This window comes from Lycium barbarum, chromosome 12, assembly GCF_019175385.1.
Source record: "Lycium barbarum isolate Lr01 chromosome 12, ASM1917538v2, whole genome shotgun sequence".
NCBI classification, from domain to species: domain Eukaryota; kingdom Viridiplantae; phylum Streptophyta; class Magnoliopsida; order Solanales; family Solanaceae; genus Lycium; species Lycium barbarum.
This window is the reverse complement of record NC_083348.1, coordinates 14277124-14303325: the sequence shown is the minus strand read 5'-3', so window position 1 is coordinate 14303325 and position 26202 is coordinate 14277124. Positions and strand designations below refer to the sequence as shown.

General features: G+C 38.2%; 1 protein-coding gene across 1 annotated transcript; it reads right to left on the bottom strand.

Moving 5' to 3' along the window:
• Positions 1-9733: 9733 nt before the first annotated feature.
• LOC132624135 (uncharacterized mitochondrial protein AtMg00860-like) lies at positions 9734-10150 on the bottom strand. The gene has a single exon (XM_060338960.1). It carries the CDS (start codon positions 10148-10150, stop codon positions 9734-9736), a length of 417 nt encoding a protein of 138 aa, XP_060194943.1.
• Positions 10151-26202: the final 16052 nt, after the last annotated feature.

Sequence of the window (26202 nt, the reverse complement as noted above, 5' to 3'; positions counted from 1 at the left end):
GATATCCTCACACCCTCATCTATTTTCTGAGTTTTCTTGGGAAAAAATCTAGTGAAAAAAAGGGGTTTTACCCTTTATATAGGGGGTCAAATTCCGGGTCGGTACTGTCGCAGTTACTGTAGCACGTGTTTCTGCTCTGTCAGCCGAAATTGTAATATCCATAATTATCTAGTCTGATGTCCTATTGATGAGCGGTTTGTGGCGTTGGAAACTAGACTCGACGAACTTAATTTTAGGCTTTTGTTTCACTTCAAAACACTTCATATGCTAAGAGATATTCATCCCTCAACCTGGACCAAAATTTTGACACAAAACTTTACCCATCCTTTCTCCAAAGTCGGACTACTCCATTTCTTCCACTCATTTCCTTATAAAACTTCCCGGTATACCTTATGTACATCCTTCACTCATTAAAAATACATAATAATTCTTGCTCCTTACATTCCAAAGTGGTTTTACTTAACCATAACTCAACGTACTTATGTTTTAAATTTGATAAGTGCTTCTTCGAAGATACGGGGTGTAACATATGTGATATGGCAACACATTATGCGTTGACGTAATAGTAGATATGAATACAAAATTGTTGAGTTTGTGCTTTAGAGGCGACTGTGAGAAAGTTGTGTTAAATAAATGAATACCTTGGCATGGCGAGTTGTGAAAGCTTATTTTTTTGTGCTCTTATAAAGATTTGTTGTGCTTTCGTCAAGATTTGAAATTTTGACCAAGAGAGAGGTTAAATTACATTAATTTGATGGATATTGTGATTAAAGTTGTGGATGAGAGATCTTTTTTTGATACGCCTAGCTCTGTGGTTGAATACCAACAACTGGTTGGGAAAAGTTTGATTTTATTTGGTCAGAAGATTTAGGTGTGGTTCTTAATATAATCTAGTTTTTACTTTTGTGGCGCTTCAGTTTTCTCCTTGAAAATAAGTCTTTTTTTTTTGTCAAGATGTTGATTCCTGTGATCCTTGAGTGTGGTTCGTAAGTGGGGGAGAGGTTTCCCTCAATAGCTTAAGTAATAAGTTTTGGTAAGAGTTATGACTATGAGTGTTGTTGTATTTTGGTACTTTCATGTGGAAATTTGATTTTTGAGGATTTAATTCGAGATCAAGGAAATGAAAATTTATTGCCTGAAAGTTCATGTTAATGATGGTATTATTTATTATCGGATGCAAATCTTGGAAAATCATAGCGTTGTGGTGCATAACTTGAGTTCTTATGGGAAAAAGAATTATGCAATAAAGGTTGGCCTTCAATTGATAAAATGATTTAAGGATACATGTCTCTAATTGAGGAATGTTTGAAGAAGTTGTTGGGTTTGCTATCATCATCTCAATATGTATTTTGTTCGGTAAGGTAATTGGTTCAGGTTTTTCTCCAGTTAGATTAGTTGGGTGACTTCATTCAGCTATATCATTCCATTGAATTGAAAGCTTAGTCTTCAGTCAACTTGGAAGTGTGGCCGGTAGTTATAATACACTTGCATTGAGCCTCATTCGTCATTTTGAGGTCATACTGTTACGTGGTCAAGTCGGATTACTTGAATTCCAGAAAGATTCATGAGAATCGAGTATGACTTTAGGATTTAGTCTATCTCATATTTTTAATTGAGAAATTGAGGTTTGAGTATTTTTTTATGTAGTTCACCGGATCGTGGATGAGGTTCAGACTATTCAGGACCGGATAACTGAGTGAATTACCCTCACTTGATTGTGACAGTAGGTCTATTTCATTTGCTTATATCACTGATGTATACATTTTCCTTAACACATTGTTCTTGTTGATATCATGGTCGTTATGGGCCATAACTGTTGTTTTGCCTTTAGAATTCTATCTTTGCCGGGTATGCATTCCTGAGATTTTGTTGTGCTGTTTGAGATTTGGTAATAGTCTAATTTAAAAAGGAAACTCTGTCGAATATTTTTTTGAAATTGTGGGACTTAGTGAATTTTTTTAGGCCAATTTATGTTTTGAGCTAAGGTGTTTTGAGTTTTCTATGTGGTGAAAACTCGAATACGGTGATGGAACTTGTTGATGCCGTTGTTGGCTTTTCGAAAGTACTCCTAACTTCGTTAGAGGACGAACGAGTGTTTAAGTGGGGGAAATTGTAACAACCAGCTCTATCGTTTTAAGAATCAGTGCTACATTTTCTGTGTCATAAGCTTCAAATGCTCTATTATATTATTTTTAGCTTGCTTGCAAAATTTGAGAACAATCGGACATCGTTTGGTTCACTTTTGGCAAAGAATTTGTTTTGAAAATCCCGGTTTTGTATTATTTGAGATTTTGAGGTCGTATTGGGAAAATGTGCTCCTATGGGTAGTTGGAAGGTTCCGTTAGGTTGATATTATCGTTGTGGCCTGTATGACTTTTGGAAAATGATTTATAGTCCAAGAGGTGTCATGTCAAACTAAAGTTTCAAATGAGCTACTTAACTTCTGGCGAGAATGGCGCTCAATCTAATATGATTTGGGAAAAAGTGCAATATGAAAGTTGTAGCACTTTGAGTCTCGTTTCTAAAGTATTAAACCGTTCATCAATCTGAGTTATGTACAAGAAGTTATGAAGGATTTACTAAAAGGTGTCTGGCAGAAAAATAATTATTGGTTTCGAGGTATAACCTGTGAAGGAGAAGGTACAACCAGCTGATGCACTGGGCTGTGTATATGGGACACGACCAGTAGCTATTTTGGGGGAAAATTTGAGTTAGAGCTTAAGAAAAAGTTGGAGATGGAGCTTGTGGATTATCCTACCAACTAAGGTGAGTTTACTGTCATGTTTTGAGCTTATTTTGCTTGTTATGGATTATAACATCAATCTAATTCCTCCATTAATTTCATGATTTGGTTTGATTTAAAGTGGGTTTTGAACCCTAACTGTCACGCCCCAAAAACCACCCTAGACGTGACCGGCATCCGAGGTCATGAACTGTCACGACCCAACCCCGTGGGCCGCGACCAGTGCCCGAGCTGGGCACCTATACGTACCCGATACCCAAATTAGCATATTAACAGAATACTAATATAATAATAATATCAGTGGACGCTACCGAATTTAACAGAAAAGCAGACTTGGCACACATAGGCCGATAAGGCCATCATAGAACAAAGTATCCCAAACATATGTACAGAACCCACACAGATGTATCCACAGACCTCTACAGAACATATCATAATCATAAGACGGGACAGGGCCCCGTCATACCCTGAACAAAGTACATATCCAGATAGCAGTGACAGACTGTACCAAAAGATGGGCTCTGTAGAAGAGAGCGCCCCAAAATAGCATAAATGGGATCCTAAACGTGTGGATCAGCAAACCTGTCGTCTGTACCTGCGCGGCATGAAAATGCAGCCCCCGAAGAAAGGGGGTCAGTACGAAATATGTACTGAATATGTAAAGCGGAATCACAGAAGTCAAATCATAATGATTACAGAAAATGGGTACAAAATCCAGAGTGTCAAATGCATATTTCCAAATCAGACAGAATGTGTACAGAAACATATGTCATATCATATCATATCCGGTCCCTTCCACGGGACTCGGCAGACAGAATGTGGCCACCCTCCCGACGCTGGTGCCACTATACAGAGGAATCAGAAAAAGGGGCGTGGCCCCGTATCATATAATGTCATATCAAAATGGCCATAACAGATCAGATCAGAATAGGCGGACATGGCACATCATACTCCACAGACCCATGTATGCGTATACCTGCCCCCTCACATCGGGACGCGGCGAACAATGCAGAGAATTACGCTTGACAACATATCCTGGCCCGGGCTCAGTGTGGGAAACATTGGGACATCCACGAATGGAGTAGTGAGAGACTAATGCAATTTAAAAATATCATAAATGTTTTCATAATATTTAGTAGAATATTTAAAACAATATTCGTTAGGCGATTAGTAGGGTAGTCAAAACATTTCTTTCAAAAATCGCTTAAAAATGAAGCTTTAGCACATTAAGGGAAAAACCGGGAATAGTGGGCCCGCCTCGGGACAAATAAGGCGACGGGCTCAAACTGTGCCCTCTAGGCTTATAGTATCACTTAAAAAGGTTCTACAAACATTCTATGACTTTCCAAGTAATTTGGAGCACAGTTGCATAATTTTCCGGAAAAGCATACTAAAGTGATTCAATTCCACTGAAGGAAAAACTGAAATTTTCTCTTGCGGATTCCGAGGGCCAAGAGGTCCTTCGAGGCCCGGATCCGACCCTAACACACTAAGGGCATGCCAAGGGAAGAATAGGGGTTGCTTTACATACCTTTCGCGCTCCTTAAGCCTTTCCAAACTCACTTCCCGTTTCGTCGAAAAACTGCAATTGGTCAAGTTTACCAATTGTGAATTATTAATGCCATTATTTCAACTTTAAGCATATTTGGCTACCGAAATTTCGGCAGCACTTCCCCTATACATATGACACCCCGAGAATTCAACTCGGCTATAAATCATCAACAACAACCCAAACGACAACAACAATATCAACAATGAACATTAAAAACACAAATATCCTTCAACTAGTCATTTTTCTCACAAGTTGACATAATCTTCAATTCAACCCAACTTTCAACTAAGATCAATAATTTCATATTCAACAACCATCATGATCATCACCATATAGTTCTAGAAACATTTCATATCGTTTTCCTTAAGATATACACTTGATATACATGATATACAATCTTCCGCCAAAATCATAACTTATGCAAAACATCAAATCTTTGGCATACAACTTCATAACAAGTTTCCAACTTCCAAATTCATCACTGATCATTACTATTAGCAACCAAACAACTTCATTTCCTTAACGTCGGAAAATCATACTAAAACGACATAAGTTTCTACATTCCAATTCAATACAAACTTATATCATTCTAACTTCATTTACATATCAAGCATTACAACAACACTCCAATACTCTAAACAAACTTAATCCATTTCATTCCCAAGTCAAATACACCACACGGCCATATGCTATTTTTCTCCATTCAATCAAATTTATTCCACTTTCATTCTCAACATAAATTCCATCACATTCACAACTAGAATACAACATGAATTCTATACATTTTTGGCTATACAACATGTATATACACACGGCTACAAGCCATATACCAAACCCACATTGCAAACTTCCATTTTTCCATATAATCAACACATTTCTACATACTACAACACAAACAAAACTTCATAACACAAAGACAAGGGATGAATTCTCACCTTTTCCTCAAGTCTCCTTCACTTGAATATATGATCACTTTGGAGATTCTAATGCTCCCCACTCCAAACCAACTACACCAAGATACAAAAGAACCTTGACTTAGTAAGAAATCAACAAGAAATGAATTTTTAAGACAAGATTTTTGCTAGCCAATTTTTCATGGCAAACCCGAAACCCTCTATCTTCTTGCTCTTTTTTTTTGTTCTTGTTTATCATCTTTGTTGACTTGTCTTGATATTATCCTAACATATACTAGTTGATCACATGACTAGCACATGATCAACTAGGTGGGTTTGGGCCAAATTAAATGGCTTGGCCGGCCACCCCTACTCTCTTTGGGCCTCAATTTGTTTCACATTTTACAAGCCCAATAACTTGTGAATCATATTTTGTAATTCCCGAAACTAATTTCCAAAATTCCAAAATTACCCTTAGCCTTGTCCCACACTTTCATGACTCTATTCTTTCATGCATAACTCTTATGTTCAACAAAATATCAAATTGATCTTATATCTCAAGAATCCAATATAATTCAAGTCTTTCCAAACGTGTGAAAACACGGGATATAACATGAACAATCTCGGAAGAACCTAAAGATGCAACATTCAACTTCTAGAACCCGTAGGGTTCGCTACTCAAACACCATCAATTTATAGATAAGCAACTAACAAATAAAACAAAATATCAATTATTTAATCAGCGGAAGTCTTGATAAAGGTATAACTTAGTTAAAACGGCAAAGCCGAAGCTTTAACAATAATCCTCCAACTACCCACGGAATGAATGTAAATTATGGAGCTTATAAGAATAAAGAATGACCGTCTAATCATCGGGACACAGCTCGAAAAACTAATATAAATAAATGGAATGAATGAATAGAGGATGACCCACGAATGAGTATGTGGGCTCACCAAATCAACAACAACAGCAAGTTCTCCTAGCGCTTTAGTCTCCACGAACCTCCTCTTCTTCGTTACTTAACATACCATCAAAAACAATAATGCTATGCCTGAATACTTCATACTCAGTGAGTGCCTCGGGGACAATATGATATATAAAAATCAGATACAATAATAAGTAAAGAAACCAGTTCTGGAAACTATGTGAAATCATTGTTGAACAGTTACTCAACGTGGTTCAAATATGCTTGTCAAAAAGAATGAGAATCCCTTTTTTTTTAAATCAAGTTTACAACTTTCGGTTATGTCCTTTCAACAGTAATACTTTCATAAAGAGATAAAGATATCACACATGCCAATACAGGCCCAAGAATGAATCACGTCGAAAGGATTTGATGTTCCCTAAACATAACTGCGCACCACACCGGAATATTAGACTCTCGGTGGCTATCCTTCCTCCCGAATAGCTAGGCATATATTGCACCCGGGTAGCAAACCCGCAGTGACCACTCTTCCTCCCGAGAGGCATTACCACACTAGGATCCATAGTGACTACCTTTCCTCCCGAGTAGCTAGGCCAAACACAACAATAAAGTTCATAACATTGAAGCCGAATCACAATTCATTTCAAGGTAGTCACATCATCAATTAGCATTTAAGTTCATCATGTCATTAAAAAGATACATCATTTCGTTGATAATCTTGAAAACATTTCCACTTCCTTAAAAAAGGTTCAATTGTCATAGTTCATCATGAAACACCATTACCACCCTTAGTAATTATTGATGATCATCTCTTATGGTGGAAAACGATTAGAATTACGTACACATGTAAAAAGTATAATACAATCAAGGCTTAATGTGGGCTTGTCCCATCACGCACGCCAACCACACTCAAAGCATGAAATAGGGTTTCAAAGTATGAAAAGTTCACCATTTTATTCAATAACGAACTTTTGAAAAGGAGACACACATCCAAAATAAGGTTTTCAAAAGAGACATACCTTAATTAAGCCTTATGTAATTCAACAATTCACTTTTACAACGAAGAACACCCAAAACCCTAGCTTGAGTCACTTTGAGAAAGATTACCTTACAACCCTAGGTTTTTCGTTCAAGAATCATGGGTTTAATGCTAGGATTGATTAATAATGTTAAAGATGTTCTTACCTTAATGTTTGAAGACTTGGAGGAAAGATTTTCGTCCTTAGGGTTTATGAGAATGTGAATAAATGATAAAATTAACTGAACCCGCTTTATATATACAATGCTGGAGGCAAGTGAAATACGCCCGAGGAATACGGGCCGTATTTCAAAATACGGGTCGTATTTTACATTAACAAAACAGTGGGCGACATAGGGAGGCGGGTGAAATATGCCCAAGGAATACGGGCCGTATTCTTTGGCCGTATTTTACATTAACAGAAACAGTGGAGTCCTGATTCTCCAGACGCTTTCACACTTAACTCGGATTTATAGAGTGTTACATTATCCCCCCCCCCCCCCCCCCCGCCCTAAGATCATATGCCCTCGAATGAGAATCGTAGCCTACCAAGGATTCACTAAACTACAAGTTGTTTCAAATAAACGCAAACGATTCGCATAAGAATAGCTAGAAACTTCAACTCATACCTGCAACAGGGAACAAGTGAGGATATCTTCTGTTCATGTCCTCCTCTACTTCCCAAGTTGCATATTCGGTATCATGGTTTCGCCACAGGACTTTAACTGAAGCTACATCTTTTGTTCTCAACCTTCTAACTTGACGATCTAGAATCTGAACTAGTTCTTCTTCATAAGATAACCCTTCATTAATTTCAATCTCTTCATGGTTCAACACATGGGAAGGATCAGGTTTGTACAATCTCAACATCGAAATATGAAACACTGGATGAACCATAGCCATTTCAGAAGATAGTTTCAACTCATAAGCCATTTTCCCAATCTTTCTAATAATTTCATAAGGGCCAATATAACGAGGACTGAGCTTCCCCTTTCTACCAAATTGCATTACACCCTTCATAGGCGATATTTTGAAGAATACCTTGCCACCAACAGCAAATTCCAATTTCCTACGCCTCATGTCTGTGAAAGACTTTTGTCGACTCTGAGCGATCTTGAGTCGTTGTACAATAAGATTAACTTTCTCGATTGCTTCATGGACTGCATCAGGACCTAACAATTCTACTTCAGTTGGTTCAAACAAACCAATTGGAGACCGATAACGCCTCCCATAAAGAGGCTCATAAGGAGCCATTTGAATACTCGCTTGATAATTGTTGTTGTACATGAATTCCACAAGAGGTAAATGTTCATCCCAATTTCCTCCGAAATCTATAACACAGGCTCACAGCATATCTTCCAAAGTCTGTATAGTTCTCTCTGTCTGCCCGTCAGATTGAGGATGAAAGGCAGTGCTCAATTTCACTCTAGTTCCCAAACTTTCCTGAAAGGATTTTGAAAAATGAGCAGTGAATTGTGTGCCTCTGTCAGATATGATGGATGTCAGAATCCCATGCAATCTAATATCTCTTTTAGATATAACTTGGCGTACTTCGCCGCGGTATATAACGTCTTCACAGGGAGAAAATGGGCAAACTTTATGAGTCTATCCACGATCACTAAAATTGAATCAAACTTGGCCTTTGTGTGGGGTAAACCCACAACGAAATGCATATTGATCACCTCGCACTTCCACTGCAGAATCTTGATATTTTGAGCCAGGCCTTTGATGTTCAGCCTTAACTTGTTGATAGTTCAAACACTTAGCCACGAAATTAGATATATCAACCTTCATGCTCTTCCACCAATAGTGCTATTTCAAATCCTTATACATATTGGTGGACCCCGGATACACAGAGTATTTGTAACTATGTGCTTCCACCATCAATTCTTATCGAAGTCCGTCAACATCAGGAACACTTAACCGCCCTTGCAACCGTAGGACACTATCACCTGTTCCAACAGTGAATGAAGTGTACTCACCCCTTTCCACTCCATCCCGCAGTTTCATCAAAAGTTCGTCGCCATACTGCTTGGACTTGATCCTTTCCACAATGTCAGACTCTGCTAGCGTGATTCCCACTAACTCACCATCTTCAGTTTTGTCAAGTCTGACACCAAGACTAGCAAGTCTTCGAATTTCCCTTCCTATAGGCATGTCATGTGCACACAAATATGTCAACATGGCCATAGACTTTCTACTCAGAGCATCAGCAACCACATTTGCCTTACTCGGATGATACAAGATATTCAAGTCGTAATCTTTCAACAACTCCAACTATCTCCTTTGTCTGAGATTCAACTCTTCCTGCTTGAAAATATATTGCAGACTCTTGTGATCAGTGAAAACATCACAATGCTCACCATACAAGTAGTGACGCCAAATCTTCAAAGCAAACACCACAGTAGCCAACTCCAAGTCATGAGTCGGGTAATTTTTCTCATGCTTTTTCAACTGTCGCGACGCATAAGCAATCGCCTTACCATTCTGCATCAACACACAACCCAACGCAATCCTAAAGGCATCACAATACACCACATAGCCACTGGACCCAGAGGGTAAAGTTAGAATAGGAGCCGAAGTCAACCTTGCCTTAAGCTCCTAGAAACTCTTTTCACAAGCTTCAGACCACTGAAACTTAGCAGCCTTTTGCATCAACTTAGTCAATGGCGAGGCTATTGATGAAAATCCTTCCACAAACTTTCTGTAATAATTAGCCAAACCCAAGAAAATATGGATATCAGTCACACTCATAGGTCTAGGCCAATCCTTCACTGCTGAAATTGTCTGAGGGTCAACTTTAATACCACCTCCAGACACCACATGCCTTAAGAAAGCCACAGAATTAAGCCAGTATTCACACTTAGAAAATTTTTCATAAAGCTCGTTCTGCTCAAGTGTTGTCAGGGTTATTCTCAGATGATTTGCATGATCATCACGACTCTTTGAATACACCAAAATATCGTCAATGAAAACAATGATGAAACAATCCAGATAAGGTTTAAACACATGATTCATTAAGTCCATAAATGCAGCAGGCACATTAGTTAACCCAAAGGACATGACTAGAAATATAAAGAGTACGGAATGCTGTTTTTGGAATATCCTTCTCCTTTATTTTCAATTGGTGATACCCATACCTTAAGTCAATCTTCGAGAAGAACTTAGCACCCTGAAGTTGGTCAAATAGATCATCTATCTTAGGAAAAGGATATTTATTCTTAGTGGGGCTTAGCAATTTCACCCTCCCAAATAATAATAGGTTCATCAGGAAAGGCAAAACGAACTAACTTATGGCGACAATCCACATTAGCATAACAGGCAGACAATCAATCCATCCCCATAATGACATCAAAATCCACCATCTCAAGATCATATAAATCAGCCATAGTCTCACGACCCTTAATCACAACAACATAATTTCTATAGACCCTAGAAGCAATAACAGGAATACCAGAAGGTGTATCGATAACAAAGGGTTCCAACAGCAGTTCAAGTTGCATAACAAAATCAAGAGCAAAATATGGGGTCACATAAGATAAGTTTGAACCCGAATCAATCAACGAATACGCATCAAAGGAGAAAATAGTAAGAATACTTGTAACCACAGTGTCAGAGGCTTCAGCTGCCTTGCTAGAGTCAACCCATAAGGTCAAGCTGTTCTTCCATTAGAAGTGTTAGCAACTTCTTTTCCTTTACCATTACCACGTGCATTCTGATTATTAGTAGCATTGCCAGCAGGCAAATTCTTAACAGAAGTGGAAGCAAGCGAATCATTCCTCTGATTGGACATACTAGCCATCTCACGCAGTCATTTTCGACACTCTCTCTGAATGTGGCCTCTAATCCCACAGTGATGGCAAATACGATCCTTCCATATAGCTGATCGATTACTACCCTGAGAAAATCTGCTTTGATTATTATTAGTTCGTTGCCCTTGTCTACCAGAAGGTACACAGGCATTAGAATAAGCACCAAACTGAGTAGATGCCGAGTACCCTTTCTTTTGTCCTCCATTAACATTACTACTAAAGCTACCCGCAGATCGGGCCTTCTTGTTTTGATCTCTCTCCACCCTTTCCTCGTTCTTCCAGTTCTCTTGTTGCTCACCAAACCCAACTAATGATGAGAAAGTGCAAGCAGGAGACATAGCAATAGCAGCACATGCAGACTTAATTCGTGGGACCAACCCACGTACAAAATAAGTCAACTTATGCTTCTTAGTCTGAATTATGTACAGTGCATATTTTGACGGATGTGTGAACTCTAAGCTGTATTCACGAACATATTTTGTACCTTGCTCAAGTTTCTCAAACTTGGTAGCCATAGCAAACCTCTCTTCATCAAACAGAAACCTTTCCATCAACGCCTCCTCAAATTCGGCCCAAGTAGGAGGTACAACATCATTTCCTCTTTCGGACTGTTACACCTCAAACCAAGTGTGAGCAACGTCTTTTAACTGATATGGCGCAAACCTTACAGCTTCAGAACCCATGGCATTCATTTCCTTCAGTGCCTTGAAAGTCTAATCTATAAAGTGTTGGGAGTTATCTAACTCTTGTGACCCAAAGAACTCTGGTGACTTTAAATCCAGAAACTGCTTAAGCCTACCTCCACCATGAGATTCCATACCTCCACGCTGATGCTGAGCTACAACTAATGCAGTTAGCATTTGGATCACAGTCTGCATTGACCCAATCTCAGGCACACGCGCAGCAGGAACAGCAGGAGCAGGCGGAGCTTGAGGTGGCGCCTGATTCCCAGCATTATTCCCATTACCAGCGTTTTCTCCTACCAGATTTTGAGTTCCTATGGCGCGTCCTGAGTTACCAGTTGGATCGAGTTAGGGCTATTTCTGCAAGGCACGAATTAACAAGTAAATTAGAACGATCCTAAAAGGACTTTGAAGCTCTACAGCACAATCTAGAATCAAGAAGAATAGGAAACACCTATAAATGTCCTGAGAGTTTCTCGGTCATGCAGGTGATTAGGCTGCACAAGGAAAACTTCGCTAGACACAGCTCCACAGACACCGACAACAATCCTAGGACATATCTTAACCGAGGCTCTGATACCAAGCTTGTCACGCCCTAAAACCCACCCTAGACATGACTGGCATCAGAAGTCATGAACAACCTCAGAAGAACTTAAAGATGCAACATTCAACTTCTAGAACCTGAAGGGTTTGCTACTCAAATGCCAGTAGTTTATAGATAAGCAACTAACAAATTAAACAAAATTTCAATTCTTAAATCAGCAAAAGTCTTAATAAAGGTATAACATAGTCAAAACAGCAAACCCGAAGCTTTAACAACAATTCTCCAATTACCCACGGAATGAATGTAAATTATGGAGCTTCTAAGAATAAAGAATGACCGCCTAATCATCGAGACACAGTTCGGAAAACTAATATAAATAAATTGAATGAATGAATAGAGGATGACCCACGAATAAGCATGCGGGCTCACCAAATCAACAGCAACAACACGTTCTCCTAGCGCTTTAGTCTCTACGAACCTGCTCTATTTCGTTACCTAACATACCATCAAATACAACAATGGTATGTCTGAGTACTTCGTGCTCAATGAGTGCCTCGGGGACAATATGACATATAAAAATCAGAAATAATAATAAGTAAAGAAACCACTTTTGGAAACTATGTGAAATCATTGTTAAACAGTTACTCAACTTGGTTCAAATATCCTTGTTAAAAGAATGAGAATCCCCTTTTGATTATCAAGTTTACAACTTTCAGTTATGTCCTTTCAATTTGCCTGATTATCATCAGTAATACTTTCATAAAGAGATAAAGATATCACGTATGCCAATACAGGCCTAAGAATGAATCACGTCGAAGGGATGACCTTTGAGGTTCCCTAAACATAGCTGCGCACCACACTAAAATATTAGACTCTCGATGGCTATCCTTCCTCCCGAATAGCTAGGCATAAACTGCACCCGGGTAGCGAACCCGCAGTGACCACTCTTCCTCCCAAATATCTAGGCATTACCACACTAGGATCCATAGTGACTACCCTTCCTCCCGAGTAGCTAGGCCAAACACAACAATAAATTTCATAACATAGAAGCCGAATCACAATTCATTTCAAGGTAGTCACCTCATCAATTAGCATTTAAGTTCATCATGTCATTAAAAAGATACATCATTTCGTTGATAATCTTGAAAACATTTCCACTTCCTTAAACAAGGTTCAATTGTCATAGTTCATCATAAAACACCATTACCGACCCTTAGTCATTATTGATGATCATCTCTTATGGAGGAAAACGATTAGAATTACGTACACATGTATAGAGTATAATACAATCAAAGTTTAATGTGGGCTTGTCCCCTCACGCACGCCAACCACACTCAAAGCATGAAATAGGGTTTTAAAGCATGAAAAGTTCACCTTTTTATTCAATAAAGAACTTTTGAAAAGGAGACACACATCCAAAATAATGTTTTCAAAAGAGACATACCTTAATTAAGCCTTACGTAATTCAACAATTCACTTTTACAACGAAGAACACCCAAAACACTAGCTTGAGTCACTTTGAAAAAGATTACCTTGCAACCCTAGGTTTTTCGTTCAAGAATCATGGGCTTAATGCTAGGATTGATTAATAATGTTAAAGATGTTCTTACCTTAATGTTTGAAAACTTGGAGGAAAGATTTTCGTCCTTAGTGTATATGAGAATGTGAATAAATGATAAAATTAAATGAACCCGCTTTAGATATACACTGTTGGAGGCGAGTGAAATATGCCCGAGGAATACAGGCTGTATTTCAAAAAACGGGTTGTATTCTTTGGTCGTATTTTACATTAACAAAATAGTGGGAAACGTAGGGAGGAGGGTGAAATACGCCCAAGGAATACGAACCGTATTTCAAAATATGGGCCGTATTCTTTGGCCATATTTTACATTAACAGAAACAGTGGAGTCTGAATTCTCCAAGACGCTTTCACACTTTACTCGGATTTATATACTGTTACACTAACTTGAAAAGGGAATTTTCGTCTAAGACTTGAATTGAAGATTTTTCATTGGAGATTATGTTTACCATTAACTCATAGAGTATCATTCTTAATTTTGGTTGTGTTTCATCCGTGGAATCTAAGTTGTTGAGATTTTTGGGCTGAGATTGTTCATGAACTCAAGAATGCCTTTAAATGAGAATCAAATAGGCATTTGGGGATGTTATCGAACTCTGATTGACTTGGTATTCGAACCATTTTGCTTGTAGGAGATTGGGTCATCGTAATCTTAACTCGAGTTTGTATTTTGAGAAGTTCACCCGAGGGTTGACTTTTTAACTTTGACTGTTGACTTTGACTTTTTGAAAAGTTATGGGAAAGTGTATCCTAGCCTAATTTCGTGTTTTCTTTCATATTTTTGATAGTCTGGAGCTATTTGAGATCACCATGATCAACTTTTGGTCACTTCTTGATCATAGTACTTTGGGAATTTCGGCACTATCAAGCTTGGGACTATCAAAGGCTCCGTGTGTGGACCTTGGGCAAGCGTTTGGTCATAGTATTTCGCCGGATATGAAGTAGGGGAGACTTGACTAATACTTACTTTCTTTACATTATTAAAACATGAAATAATTATAGTGAATTTATCGTGATAACTATTATATGTAATAATTGAACCTTAAGTTCTTGAATTGTTTCACCGATCTTGAGCTATTTAATGTGTTTGATATAAAGATGTGGGTTATTCGAGACATCTGAATGTAAAGTTGAGTTTTGTTCCTCCGAGATAGGTCATTGAATCAAGATGGTTAATTATTGTTGTTAATTAATTGAGCATTTACGCAATCTTATACATCATTTATGTTTTATTTGGAGTTGTTTCTTTCGTCTTGAGCTTTTATGCTTTAAAAATATGTCCTGATAATTATGATGATTCAATTGATTATAATGATTTTCACACTATTCCATAGAGAGGTTTTGCCTGATGTAGTTATACACAATGTTTGATGATAGAAACTATTGGATATGATTGGTCTATTAGACACATCATTCGGTGAGGGCTTACGGACATATTGGTCTAGCCTATGTGGAGGTGAGGGTCTATGATTATATTTGGTCTAGCCTATATGAAGGTGAGGGCCTATGATTATATTTGGTCTAGCCTGAAAGAGGGTGAGGGCCTACGTTGATTATTTGGTCTAGCCTGAAAGAGGGTGTGGGCCTATGTTGATTATTTTGTCTAACCTGAAAGAGGGTGAGGGCCTATGTTGATTATTTGGTCTAGCCTGAAAGAGGGTGAGGGCCTATGTTGATTATTTGGTCTAACCTGAAAGTTGGTGAGGGCCTATGTCGATTATTTGGTCTTAGCCTGAAAAAATAATGGGTGAGGGCATATGTTGATTATTTGATCTAGTTATATAAGTCGGTGGGGGAAAATATATTATTGAGTTGTGATTTTATGAGGAGATGCTTGAGTATATTATATGTTATGTAGGTTATGAGATATTGATATCTATTCCATACTTAGGAAATTGAACAAATGTGGTGAGTTTAACATTAATAATACACCGGTTTCATTGCACTTTAGACCGGTGGAAAGTGACAAGGACAATGGTATTGTTGGTGATCCTATGAGCTAGTGAGACTCACACCCTTTACGGTTTGGTTGCAGGTTTTGCCTTTCTTTGCAGGTCGGACATTTCTTAGTCATGTTCGTGACTATCTCTCAGTGATGTCGAGTTGAGCTGCCAACTGTTCGTGGTAGAGACTATCTTCCATATTACATTTTACTTTCATTGTTATACTTCGAAGAAAAAAAATCTGTAGATGCTCCATGACTTGTATCAGTTGGGATTTGGGAAGGTTTTGATTTTATTCTTTATTCTCAAACACTTGTATTAGATTCTTCATTTATACTACTTCTGCAAATGTAAACTACTTTCCTTGATTAAATATTTTTTTCCCTTGCTTTCACGTTCTAGACTTTGTTTTCCCCTTTACAAAATGGATAATTCGCTTTATACATGTTGAAATGGTTAATGTTTTGAAGAGGTCCTCCTAAGGGGTAGTGGGTCATTAGGTGCCTCAGCGTCTCGTGAATACGAGATATTACAGGCCTTGTCCCGACCATGATATAGTTATGCTTTCCTTAGAGGAATGCAAACGAGTCCTACATATAGTATATTAGTGTTGTAGCCTTGCTGGCCTTGTGTATATCTATTTTGATACTGTTGGTTGATTACATTATATAGCAGCCTCATCGGCTTGCTCAGTTACAGATATGTTTTGGGTGTGTGAGCCTTATTCAGAACAGATAGCCAGTCACTATATATGTATACAGAGTGTGGCTCTGTTGGCTTGTTAGTATTATCTGTTTGGAGGTAGGCCCTTGTCAGCCTCTGTTGAGGGTTACACCCCCCCCCCCCAAAAGTTATAGATTCAGAGGGGTTTGCTTGGGCTAAGTGTGGCACCGGGTGCCGGTCACACCTCTCCAGATTTAGGGCGTGACAAATAACATCACAGAATAGTAAATCAACAAATACTTCTCATAGAATGCGTATCAAATCCATCCATCAATATTATCCTTCCTTTCCAGTTGATAAGTGAGATATCAAGAAACAGAGATGACTACAAACAAATCACAAGTATATCAAACATGGCGATAAGCCCACTTAACAGTTGACGATACCAACCTAGTTGGAATCACTTCCACACTATGCCTGAAGGCCTATCATGCCTTCTCCGTCAATAACTAACATTTAAATATGATTCGCTAATCCGAGTTTAACCAAGGGTAAGCCGTAACTTACCTCAAAGGCTGAACAAGTGCCACGAACTAGTCCACTAAAGCCTTTCCCTTTTGAAGAGCTTCTGAACGATCAAAGTCTAACAATTAATTAATCTACATTAGACTACGAAGCTAATGATACCTATAATCCTATAATACCATCCGAAATTAAAAAAACAAAAACAACCTTTAAAACTGACCTCAGCCCACAAGGGTAAAAGAGGGAGTTTATAGGAAAATTAGGTCACCCAAAGTCAATGGAGTACCAATACCCATTTTCATCACAAACTAGTCTCAATTTAGCATCAATTTCCTTATTTCATCAAAACCCCCCAATTTATAAGAAAAACTCTTATTTTCCATAATCAAAATATTAGGTAAAAGAGCAATTCAAGCTTAGAGACTAGTTACCCAATGATTAAATGATTAGAATCTAGGAAATTTCCCAACAAACCTTTGATTTAGATAAAAGATGCTTCAAAATTCAATTTAGGGTTCATAACCCAAAACCACAACTCAAAACATGGTTCTCTAACATGATTATCCCCAATTCAATGGTAACATACACAAAATAAGAAGATAGGGAACTTACCTAATGGAAGATTCCTCAAAAGTTCCGCAAAATCGCTCCTTATAACCGTCTAAGTCTCCAATTTAGTGAATGAAAATAAATGGCTCCGACTTTGGGGATTTAAGGTTTCAGCTTCGAGCGATCTCGCATCTGCGGACCCCTTTACCGCAGATGCAGCCTTGCATCTGCGGAAAAATGTCCGCAGATGCGGCCTCATTTGAAAACTCATAATCTCGCATCTGTGGACCAAGTCCCGTATAGGCGGGCCTATAGATGCGACCCTAAGTCCGCATATGTGGCACACCAGAAACCAAATTTTTCTGGTTTTTCACCTAGTTCAACCCAAAATCCCACACTCATCTGAGACCTCCCAAATACAAACCAAACATACATCTTACTATAAAAACACGCTACAAATGCATCCACGTCATTGAAATTACCAAACGAGGTCATCTTGACCTGGTCAACCCCCAAACCAAGTTTCCAACCCAAAGACCAAAACGCCCCCGAGTGTCTCGGGAAACGAATCAAAAATCCTATCAAGTTATAATCCACCTTGCAGACCTAATGCAACTGACGAAAATCCCAAAAAGCCTCGTTTACTCAAAAGTCAACTATTGGTCTACTCTTTTTCACTTATTCAACTTAAAAGCTTCTAAATTCCTCAAATTCCATCAAGACTCACCCGACTACCTCGAGAACCATACCACCCATCCCCATGGGTCAAAATCATACTAACAGAGTTAGGGGAAGGGTCAATGGGGGTAAAAGGGCCTAAACGACCAAATGGGTTGTTACAGGAAAAGACAGAAATAAAGTTGAAGGGGAATCTGATACTATGGATCATTATGTAGCTTTCCCGAATCCTCTAAATCAGCTCTTCAATGGGCTAGAGAGTTCTGAGGCCCACTCAAATAAGGAACAGAACCTGCACACAAAAAGGTGTAGCAAGTTTAGAGTGAGTACGAGAAACAACGTGTACTCAGCAGCATCATCGACCGACCCTATTTTAAAATGGAGACGAGGGCTATGTTTTTGAATACTACTTCCACACCTAACTTTCGTTTGTTCACCATAATAGTAATAATAATGATAATCACATAAGTCCTAATAATCACAAGTTACAAGCATAGGTTATATCGTCTAAGTCCTCAAGTCTGATTTAGAATCAAGTACTCAAATCAATCGAAAGTTTCAAAAAACATCCAAACAAGGAATACAAGAGGTAATATGATATGCAAATGCTATGCAATGCAAGACCTTTTCGATCACCGGGTACACACACGTTCAAACATTAATGAAATCGTGACCCATAGGGGACTCGCGAGGGCCATATACCAACCTGACATTCCACATTTCCCAGATCATATCGGGTCTCAGCCATGTTAGGGTTCCAATTAAAATACTTAACCCCGTAGGCTCCAAATTACAATACTCAGTGCTTAGGCTCACATTACCTGTCATCTAGCTAATCCGGCTCATATCATCCGCATCACTCCGTCCGGAACAATTTACCCTTGGACCTTACACATGTATCTACAAATGCACATGAGATAATTATGAAGCATGAATATGACATGCACAACTATGAGAAATCAAGCTTAGCAATAAAGACTCAATATTTAGCTCTTTTCTACTTTTAAACAAGTATTAGGAGTAATGAGAATACACAATCACAAGAAAGACAGGAAATAGGCATGGAAGCAATAAATAATGGACCTCATATCCCATTCACAGACACAATCAATCTAAGCTATTAGGTAATGCCCAAAACATGGCATTAAGACCGGACTATACAATTGAAGTTACGAAAATACCCATCTCGTGGCACCGATACTCGATACTCGTCACCTCACAAGTATTGGGCCCCCCTTTAGTTACAACATTTTCCCCTCTTATTACTCAAGTTAAACCAACCTCGACGCTTTAAAATAAGGTCAAGATCTCAACTTGGCTGAATAGAAGTCTGAAGCTCAAGCGATCACCACACGACCTTGACCTTCTTCAAAACCTCCGAACTATCCCAAACTTTTTAAATACGTAATCTATGTAGGTACACAAGCCCGTAGATACCCATACTGCTATGATAATAATTCGAAACCCAAAAACAAACCGTAAAAGGTAACCTTGAACCCCCAAGGGAAAAACAAGAATTTTATTTGAAAATCTATATACCCAAAATTAATATAGTCAAGATCCCAAAAATTTCCAAATTTTATCCATGAATCGATCCCCAAATCGAGATTTTTCATTCTCTTATCCGTAGGGCTCGAAACCCCGACTTCTACAACCCAAACACGGATAAAAATGATAACCAACGGAAATAATCATTTGGAAACATCAAAATAAAGGTCAAATTTTTACCACCTCATTGAGATGACAATAACGCAATGAAAATCACCTCAAAGGAAGATATATAACTCAATATATGCTCAAAATACTAAATGGACAAAGTCTGAATTTTAAGCACTCAGCGATTTCCGCTTCCACGGCAAAAAGGTCACACCTGCGGCCTGCCACATGTCCTTTTCGCATCTACGGATAATGTTTTGCATCTGCAGGGCCGCAGGTGCAGACCCCACTTTGCGGGTGCGGAACATCATGTGACACCTCGAAAAATTTTCCGTTCACGCACAACAAATAGACTGATGAAGGTTACGACGTATGCGATGTTTTGATAAGTAAGAAAGAACATTGGATGATTCTAAATGATATTACAAAGACATTCGAAGTAAGAGAAGAAAGTCGCCAAGAGGAGGCAAGACAGACGAGATGTATCGGAAAGGATTTACGAATAACGAATTAGCGATGATTTAATGAATCTTTGGAGGAGAGTTATAACGACCCCTAGATTATTAATGAAGTGATAAACAAGTGTCAAGAAGGTTCCATAAGGATTGGAGATCAAACGAGTCGACGAAAATGATTTTCGGAAAACTGTGGATTGTACGGTCCATTATATGGACCGTACAAAAGATACGGACCGTAGATCTGGCCGTATAACTTGTCCAGAGAAGAGACTCCACTGGAAATATTATACGGTCACACATACGGACCGTATAAATTGTACGGACCGTATGTGTGTCCGTATAAATGGGTCGGGACTGATTTTGTGTATTAAAAAGGGGATCCAAGTTCATTTCATTTCATTTTCCCTTCACTCCCCTTTTCTCTAAAACATCTCTCTACACTTCTCCAACAAGAATTCAAGGGATATTAGTGATCAACAACATCAAACCAAGGAAATCAAGTGTAAGAAAATCATAAAAGTTCATCCAAGACAAGGAATCCAAGTGAAGGTGAAACTAGGGTTTTGCTCAAGTGAAGTGGTTGCACTCAAGGTTCATTCCTACACCATCTAAGGTAATGTTTATGGTATTTACATGTTGTTTAAGGTATTTGAAAGTTGAAACACTTGAATTGTGAAAGGATATAGAAAATGGGTCATGAAAGTGGGAGTAGTGTCATTTTGAGTGATAATTTGAATTGGGTCACGATTATTGATGTGTTGTGATATGGTTATGTTATAAATGATATTAAGGACATGGGATAAGCATTATATGTGAGAAAAACGCACGAGTATACTATGACCATGATTATGGATGAATTGAAGTGGAATTGTGAAACGAGAGTAATGTAGATGAATGACGATTGATGGTTATGATATTGTGAACGTTATTATAAATGTTTGGGAGTTGATATACAATATGGGAAAAGTTGTATAAATGAAGGAAATGCTGCCCAATCTTCTCTAGCTTTAGTAAGCACATTCATGTGATCGATTAGCTAATGTGAATGCGAATTCTCTTGAAGGTAGAAACGTGAGCATTGAAGGAGAACAATCAAGCGATGGAAATTGTTAAGCGAAAGAGGTATGTAAGGCTAGTCCTCTCTTTCTAAGGCATGAATCATATGGTATGAATCCTCCTATCTCTCTATGATTTTCCTACATATTGGGAACTATGAATCTACTAGTATAAAGAACTTCATATGAGATAAAGAAAAGAGATTTGTTACGAATACGATAATACCGATGATGAATCTAAGTCTAGAAGTCATAAAGCTCATGATATAATGATTCTACAAGGCTAATGATTTATATTACGATCCGTTGATGTTGTTCATTGACTACACTCACCTTATATGCTAATTCCTTCAAGGTGAAGCATAATGCTAATGAATGCTCCATAATGGAAGCGGGGGATCTCGACCTTATGTCACCCCGACATTGTTATAGAATGCCCATAAGCTCTAATACATGTCCTAGGACCAATGTTCCAAAAAGTTACGAGCATATGTTTATAAGTGGTTCCATATGAGATTAAGGTAGGAGATATGCCATAGATACGATGATAGTAATGATGACCCTTAGTTAGAGATTATAAAGTCTATTATGCGATATTAGTACGAAGTTCATGCTATGAATACGATGCGATTATCATAGACTGTCTTTAAATCCAAATGTATGCTCTATGAAAGGTTATGATAAGTTTATGAGATATAAGTGATGATAATGATGATGATGATAGTTGTCATAATGCTAAAGATGCCTATGAGCTTATATGTATGTGGGCCTATGTATGGCTATTATGAAACCCCGAGCTTATATGGCCGGGTAGAATGTATAGGTGTATATACATATATATATATGTATGTATGTATGTATGTATGTATATGACGATGCGCGCGCACCACTGCAATTGGGTACAGACAACACTGAAGCCTTGGTTGGCTAGGTATGTGTAACCCTGAAGCCATGGTTGGTCAGGTATGTGTAACCATGAAGCCTTGGTTGGCCAGGTATGTGTAACCCTGAAGCCTTAGTTGGCCAGGTATGTATATGATATAAATATGTATATGATATAAATATGTACATGATACAAATATGTATATGATACGGATATGTACATGATATAGACATGAATATGATATATGTAGGAAAAGCCCGGAAAAGAGGTATGTGATAGTGTCAAGCCACTATGTGGTCGTATGCGGATAACGTCAATGTGTATGAGCAGATACGGTATTATGATACATGTATGATACGATGATGTATACGCTATGATGATACGTGTACCGTGATAATATATGATATAGGCATGAAAGGTATCCTCCTTTAAAAGTTACGAAGGTTATGTCTACACCTTATGTCCTTTTGATTGATCTAATATGTTCATTTCATTCATGCCTTACATACTCAGTACCATATTCGTGCTGACGTCCGTTTTCTTTGGACGCTGTGTTCATGCCCACAGGTTAGCAGGGAGGAGACCCAGATTTATAGAAGCCGATAAGCAGAGTTTTGAAAGCGCTCCATTATTCCAGAGGTGCCATTGATTTACTATATTATGTACATATATGTCTTGGGCACGACGGGGTCCTATCCCGTCCATATGTCTAGTACTCTAGTAGAGGCTAGTAGATACATATGTGTGGGTAGTGTGTTCTCACGATTTTGATAAGCGTATATATGTATGTATGTATGTATGTGTGTATTATTTTGATAGCCGAAGGGCTTATGTATATGAAGGTAATTATGTTTCCAAATGAAAAATGATGTTTCTATGATTTGAGTATGAATTTGATGAATGAACTCTTAACGAGTATGATACGTAGCAGAATGAGTGGTGCTCGGTGGATAGCCCCGGGTACCCTTCATGGCCCCTAGTCGGGTCGTGACAAAAGTGGTATCAGAGCAGTTCAGTCCTAGGAAGTGTCTACGAGCCGTGTCTAGTAGAGTCTTGTTTATGGTGTGTTGCGCGCCACTTCTATAGACAGGAGGCTACAGGACATTTAGGATGGTTACTCTTCTTTCATCTCTAAGATCGTGCGATAGAGCTAAGCCATAGGAAATGAGATTCCTTATACTAACCCCTGATTGCAGCAGAAGAATGGTAAGGATATAAGAAAGTGATTGATGACATTGAAAGTTACTGAGGTAAGCCCCTTCGTTGAGGCTACGTTATCGAAATATGTAATTATATGATGATAAATTTATTGTCGTGAAAGTAAGTCAGTGCTCATATGACAGAGAAATTGATTAAATGTGTCTCTTGATGATACGTTCAACTATAAGATGAGAACTAAGCAAATTGAATGAATCAGAACAAAGGTAAGCAACGGTACGAAAGATATGTGACGAATAAAGTAAGAATATTGAGATATGAACGAAATGTAAAGTCGAAGAATGAAAGAGAAAGTAAATAGGAAGAGGTAACAGGGCAGATCGCTACAGGATCAGGCACATCTTGAAGCGTGCTATATGAGGTAAGTTTCGACATCTTTGTGCTTTTACTTGAAAGTGGGAGCCCTGTGTGGCTGAGATATGTCGTGTGTATATATATATATATATTGGCCCTGTGAGGCATTGTTGGTATTTGCTGCGTGCATTTTTTGAGATAGTAAGAAATATAGAGGAAACTCTGCCGAAATTTTCCTAGAATCTAAAGGAGATAAGATATAAGCTTGCAATATGTTCTATCGGGAAAATATGTTGTGCAAAACGTAAGGGCAGGATTAGATTAAGTTAGGAGTATCATTGAAGATTATAATAGATGAGCTAAATGTTGTGGAATTGATAGTAATGGCAGTTATAAGAGCGACATTGATGCGGTAAAGAGAAATGCTAGAGTAAATTTAGGAGATTGGTAACACTAAAGCATGACATAGAAGAGAAAGGGTAACTCCAATAGAGTGTGATACTGAAGTATTGATTGGATGGATAAGCGCGAGTAAGATACGATAAGTTTACTAGCAAATAAAGTAACAACACCCAAAGACAGAGATACGAATATGAAGGGCTATAATGAATGTGAATACATTGGTGAGATGACTTATGTGGTAAGTGAAATAGGGATAATCAGAAAGAGTGACAGGTTTATTATGCCTACTTCACAAGGTTTATTCTATTTCGTAAGCGGACTTGTGAACGAGATCAAGAAGCGACATTCTATAGAGTGGATTATGATTAGGACATAATGAAGACATAGCGAGAACTGGGATACAAAGTAAGTATAGCAAGAAAACGACTAAAGATGTGACATGTTATATATGAATAAGGAGTGAATGCAAGTGTGAAACCAACAAGCGAGCCATGGGGCAGTAGATGAGAAAGCTTATAAGACCTTGTTAAAGGAAAGTCTAGCATAGAGGTTCCTCAATGACAGAAATGATAGCAAGCAATGACAGAAAAGGAAGTCAACTTGAAAAAGAGATCAGAGAAAAGTGATATGGCAAAGTAGTAGTAGTTGTGATTGGTATAGTAAAGGGTATGAGTGATATCTTTAGCTGGATGTAAAAGACCAAGACTATGGAAAGCGAATAACGAAACAGAACGAATGTTAGAAAAAGAATCAACACAATAAGGATGAGAGGGGATGATACGAGTAAACAGAATAAGTTTTGGAAGCAAAGAATGGACGGTACAAAGGGTAGTATATTCCAAAGGACAAAGTGGTACTAAGTTAGGAATAAAGGATTGATTATAAAACGGGAGGAATGAGATAAATTGAGGAGGAAGATATGTAAAGGAATAAGAACGGGAATAGAGAAAAAAAAAAAAGAAATATACGAAGTACGCGTGCTTAAGAAGTAGTCATATTATGATTAAAGGAAGATGCATCTCATACGAATATCCTAGAACGAGTAAAGTATATGAAGTAAAGAGTTTAACAGAAAAGGTGGCCATGAGTTATGAGTTTACTGTACGACAGTTAAGCGGAATAGTAAAGCTATCATCAACGACGAACGCAATCTGATTATGGTTGGTTTTGAAACCAATGTTGAGTGCAAAACAAAAGCAAAAGAGTGTGAGGCATAAGGGGTATTAGTTGCGCATGAGACTTAGGCCCTGGAAAATAAAGGTGACGTTACAAGTAAACTTTGATCCCCGAAGAAAAGGGCAAGTGACATTATATGGATGGTATGGACAACTAGACCTACTACTATTGTGAGCATCCCTATGGAACAAAAGTTGTTAATTAGAGCGAATTTAGGCATTGACCAGATGAGCCAAGTAAAATACATCCTTGTTCGGATTGCTATATCGGTTGAATTATTTGGTTACTGGACTGCAAGGTGAGTATGTTAAGACTTCGCACATGAATTATTGTAGTTATAAATTATGGGAAATAGCATAAGTGAGATGTAATATAGTAAGGGCTATATGAACTCAATATTTGAAGGTGAGGCAACAGATTTAAGAATGGTACAAGTAAAACCCTTAAAGGGGGGAAGCGAGTATAGAGATTGAAATGATGGACTCTAAGATGTGACTGATATAGACTCTAAAACAAAGAATGAGAGTTATGTAGAAATGAGTCTAATAACGAGTAAATAAACGAACCTGAATTGTGTAAGCATCTGAGACTGTACGGGAAATCATTCATGAAGACCTTGAACCACGTGACATTGAGAGCAAATAATCAAGGGGAAAAATAAAGGAAGGAAGAGAGCATGACGAGATAAGTTACTATAGATAAACTAAAAGAGTTTAGGTATGTATGACCACCGAGCCTAGCTATGGTCGGGTACGTGAAACACCGAACCTTCGTGGTCGGGTATGCTATGTGAATAATATGTGTATGAGTATGAATATGAATATGATGCGATTACGAATAAGAATATGTTCATGATATGAATGCGAACAAAGGCATGCAAATGAGTACGGATATGAAAATGGATATGGATATGGATGTGGATACTTGTATATGTATAGAAATGTACGTACAC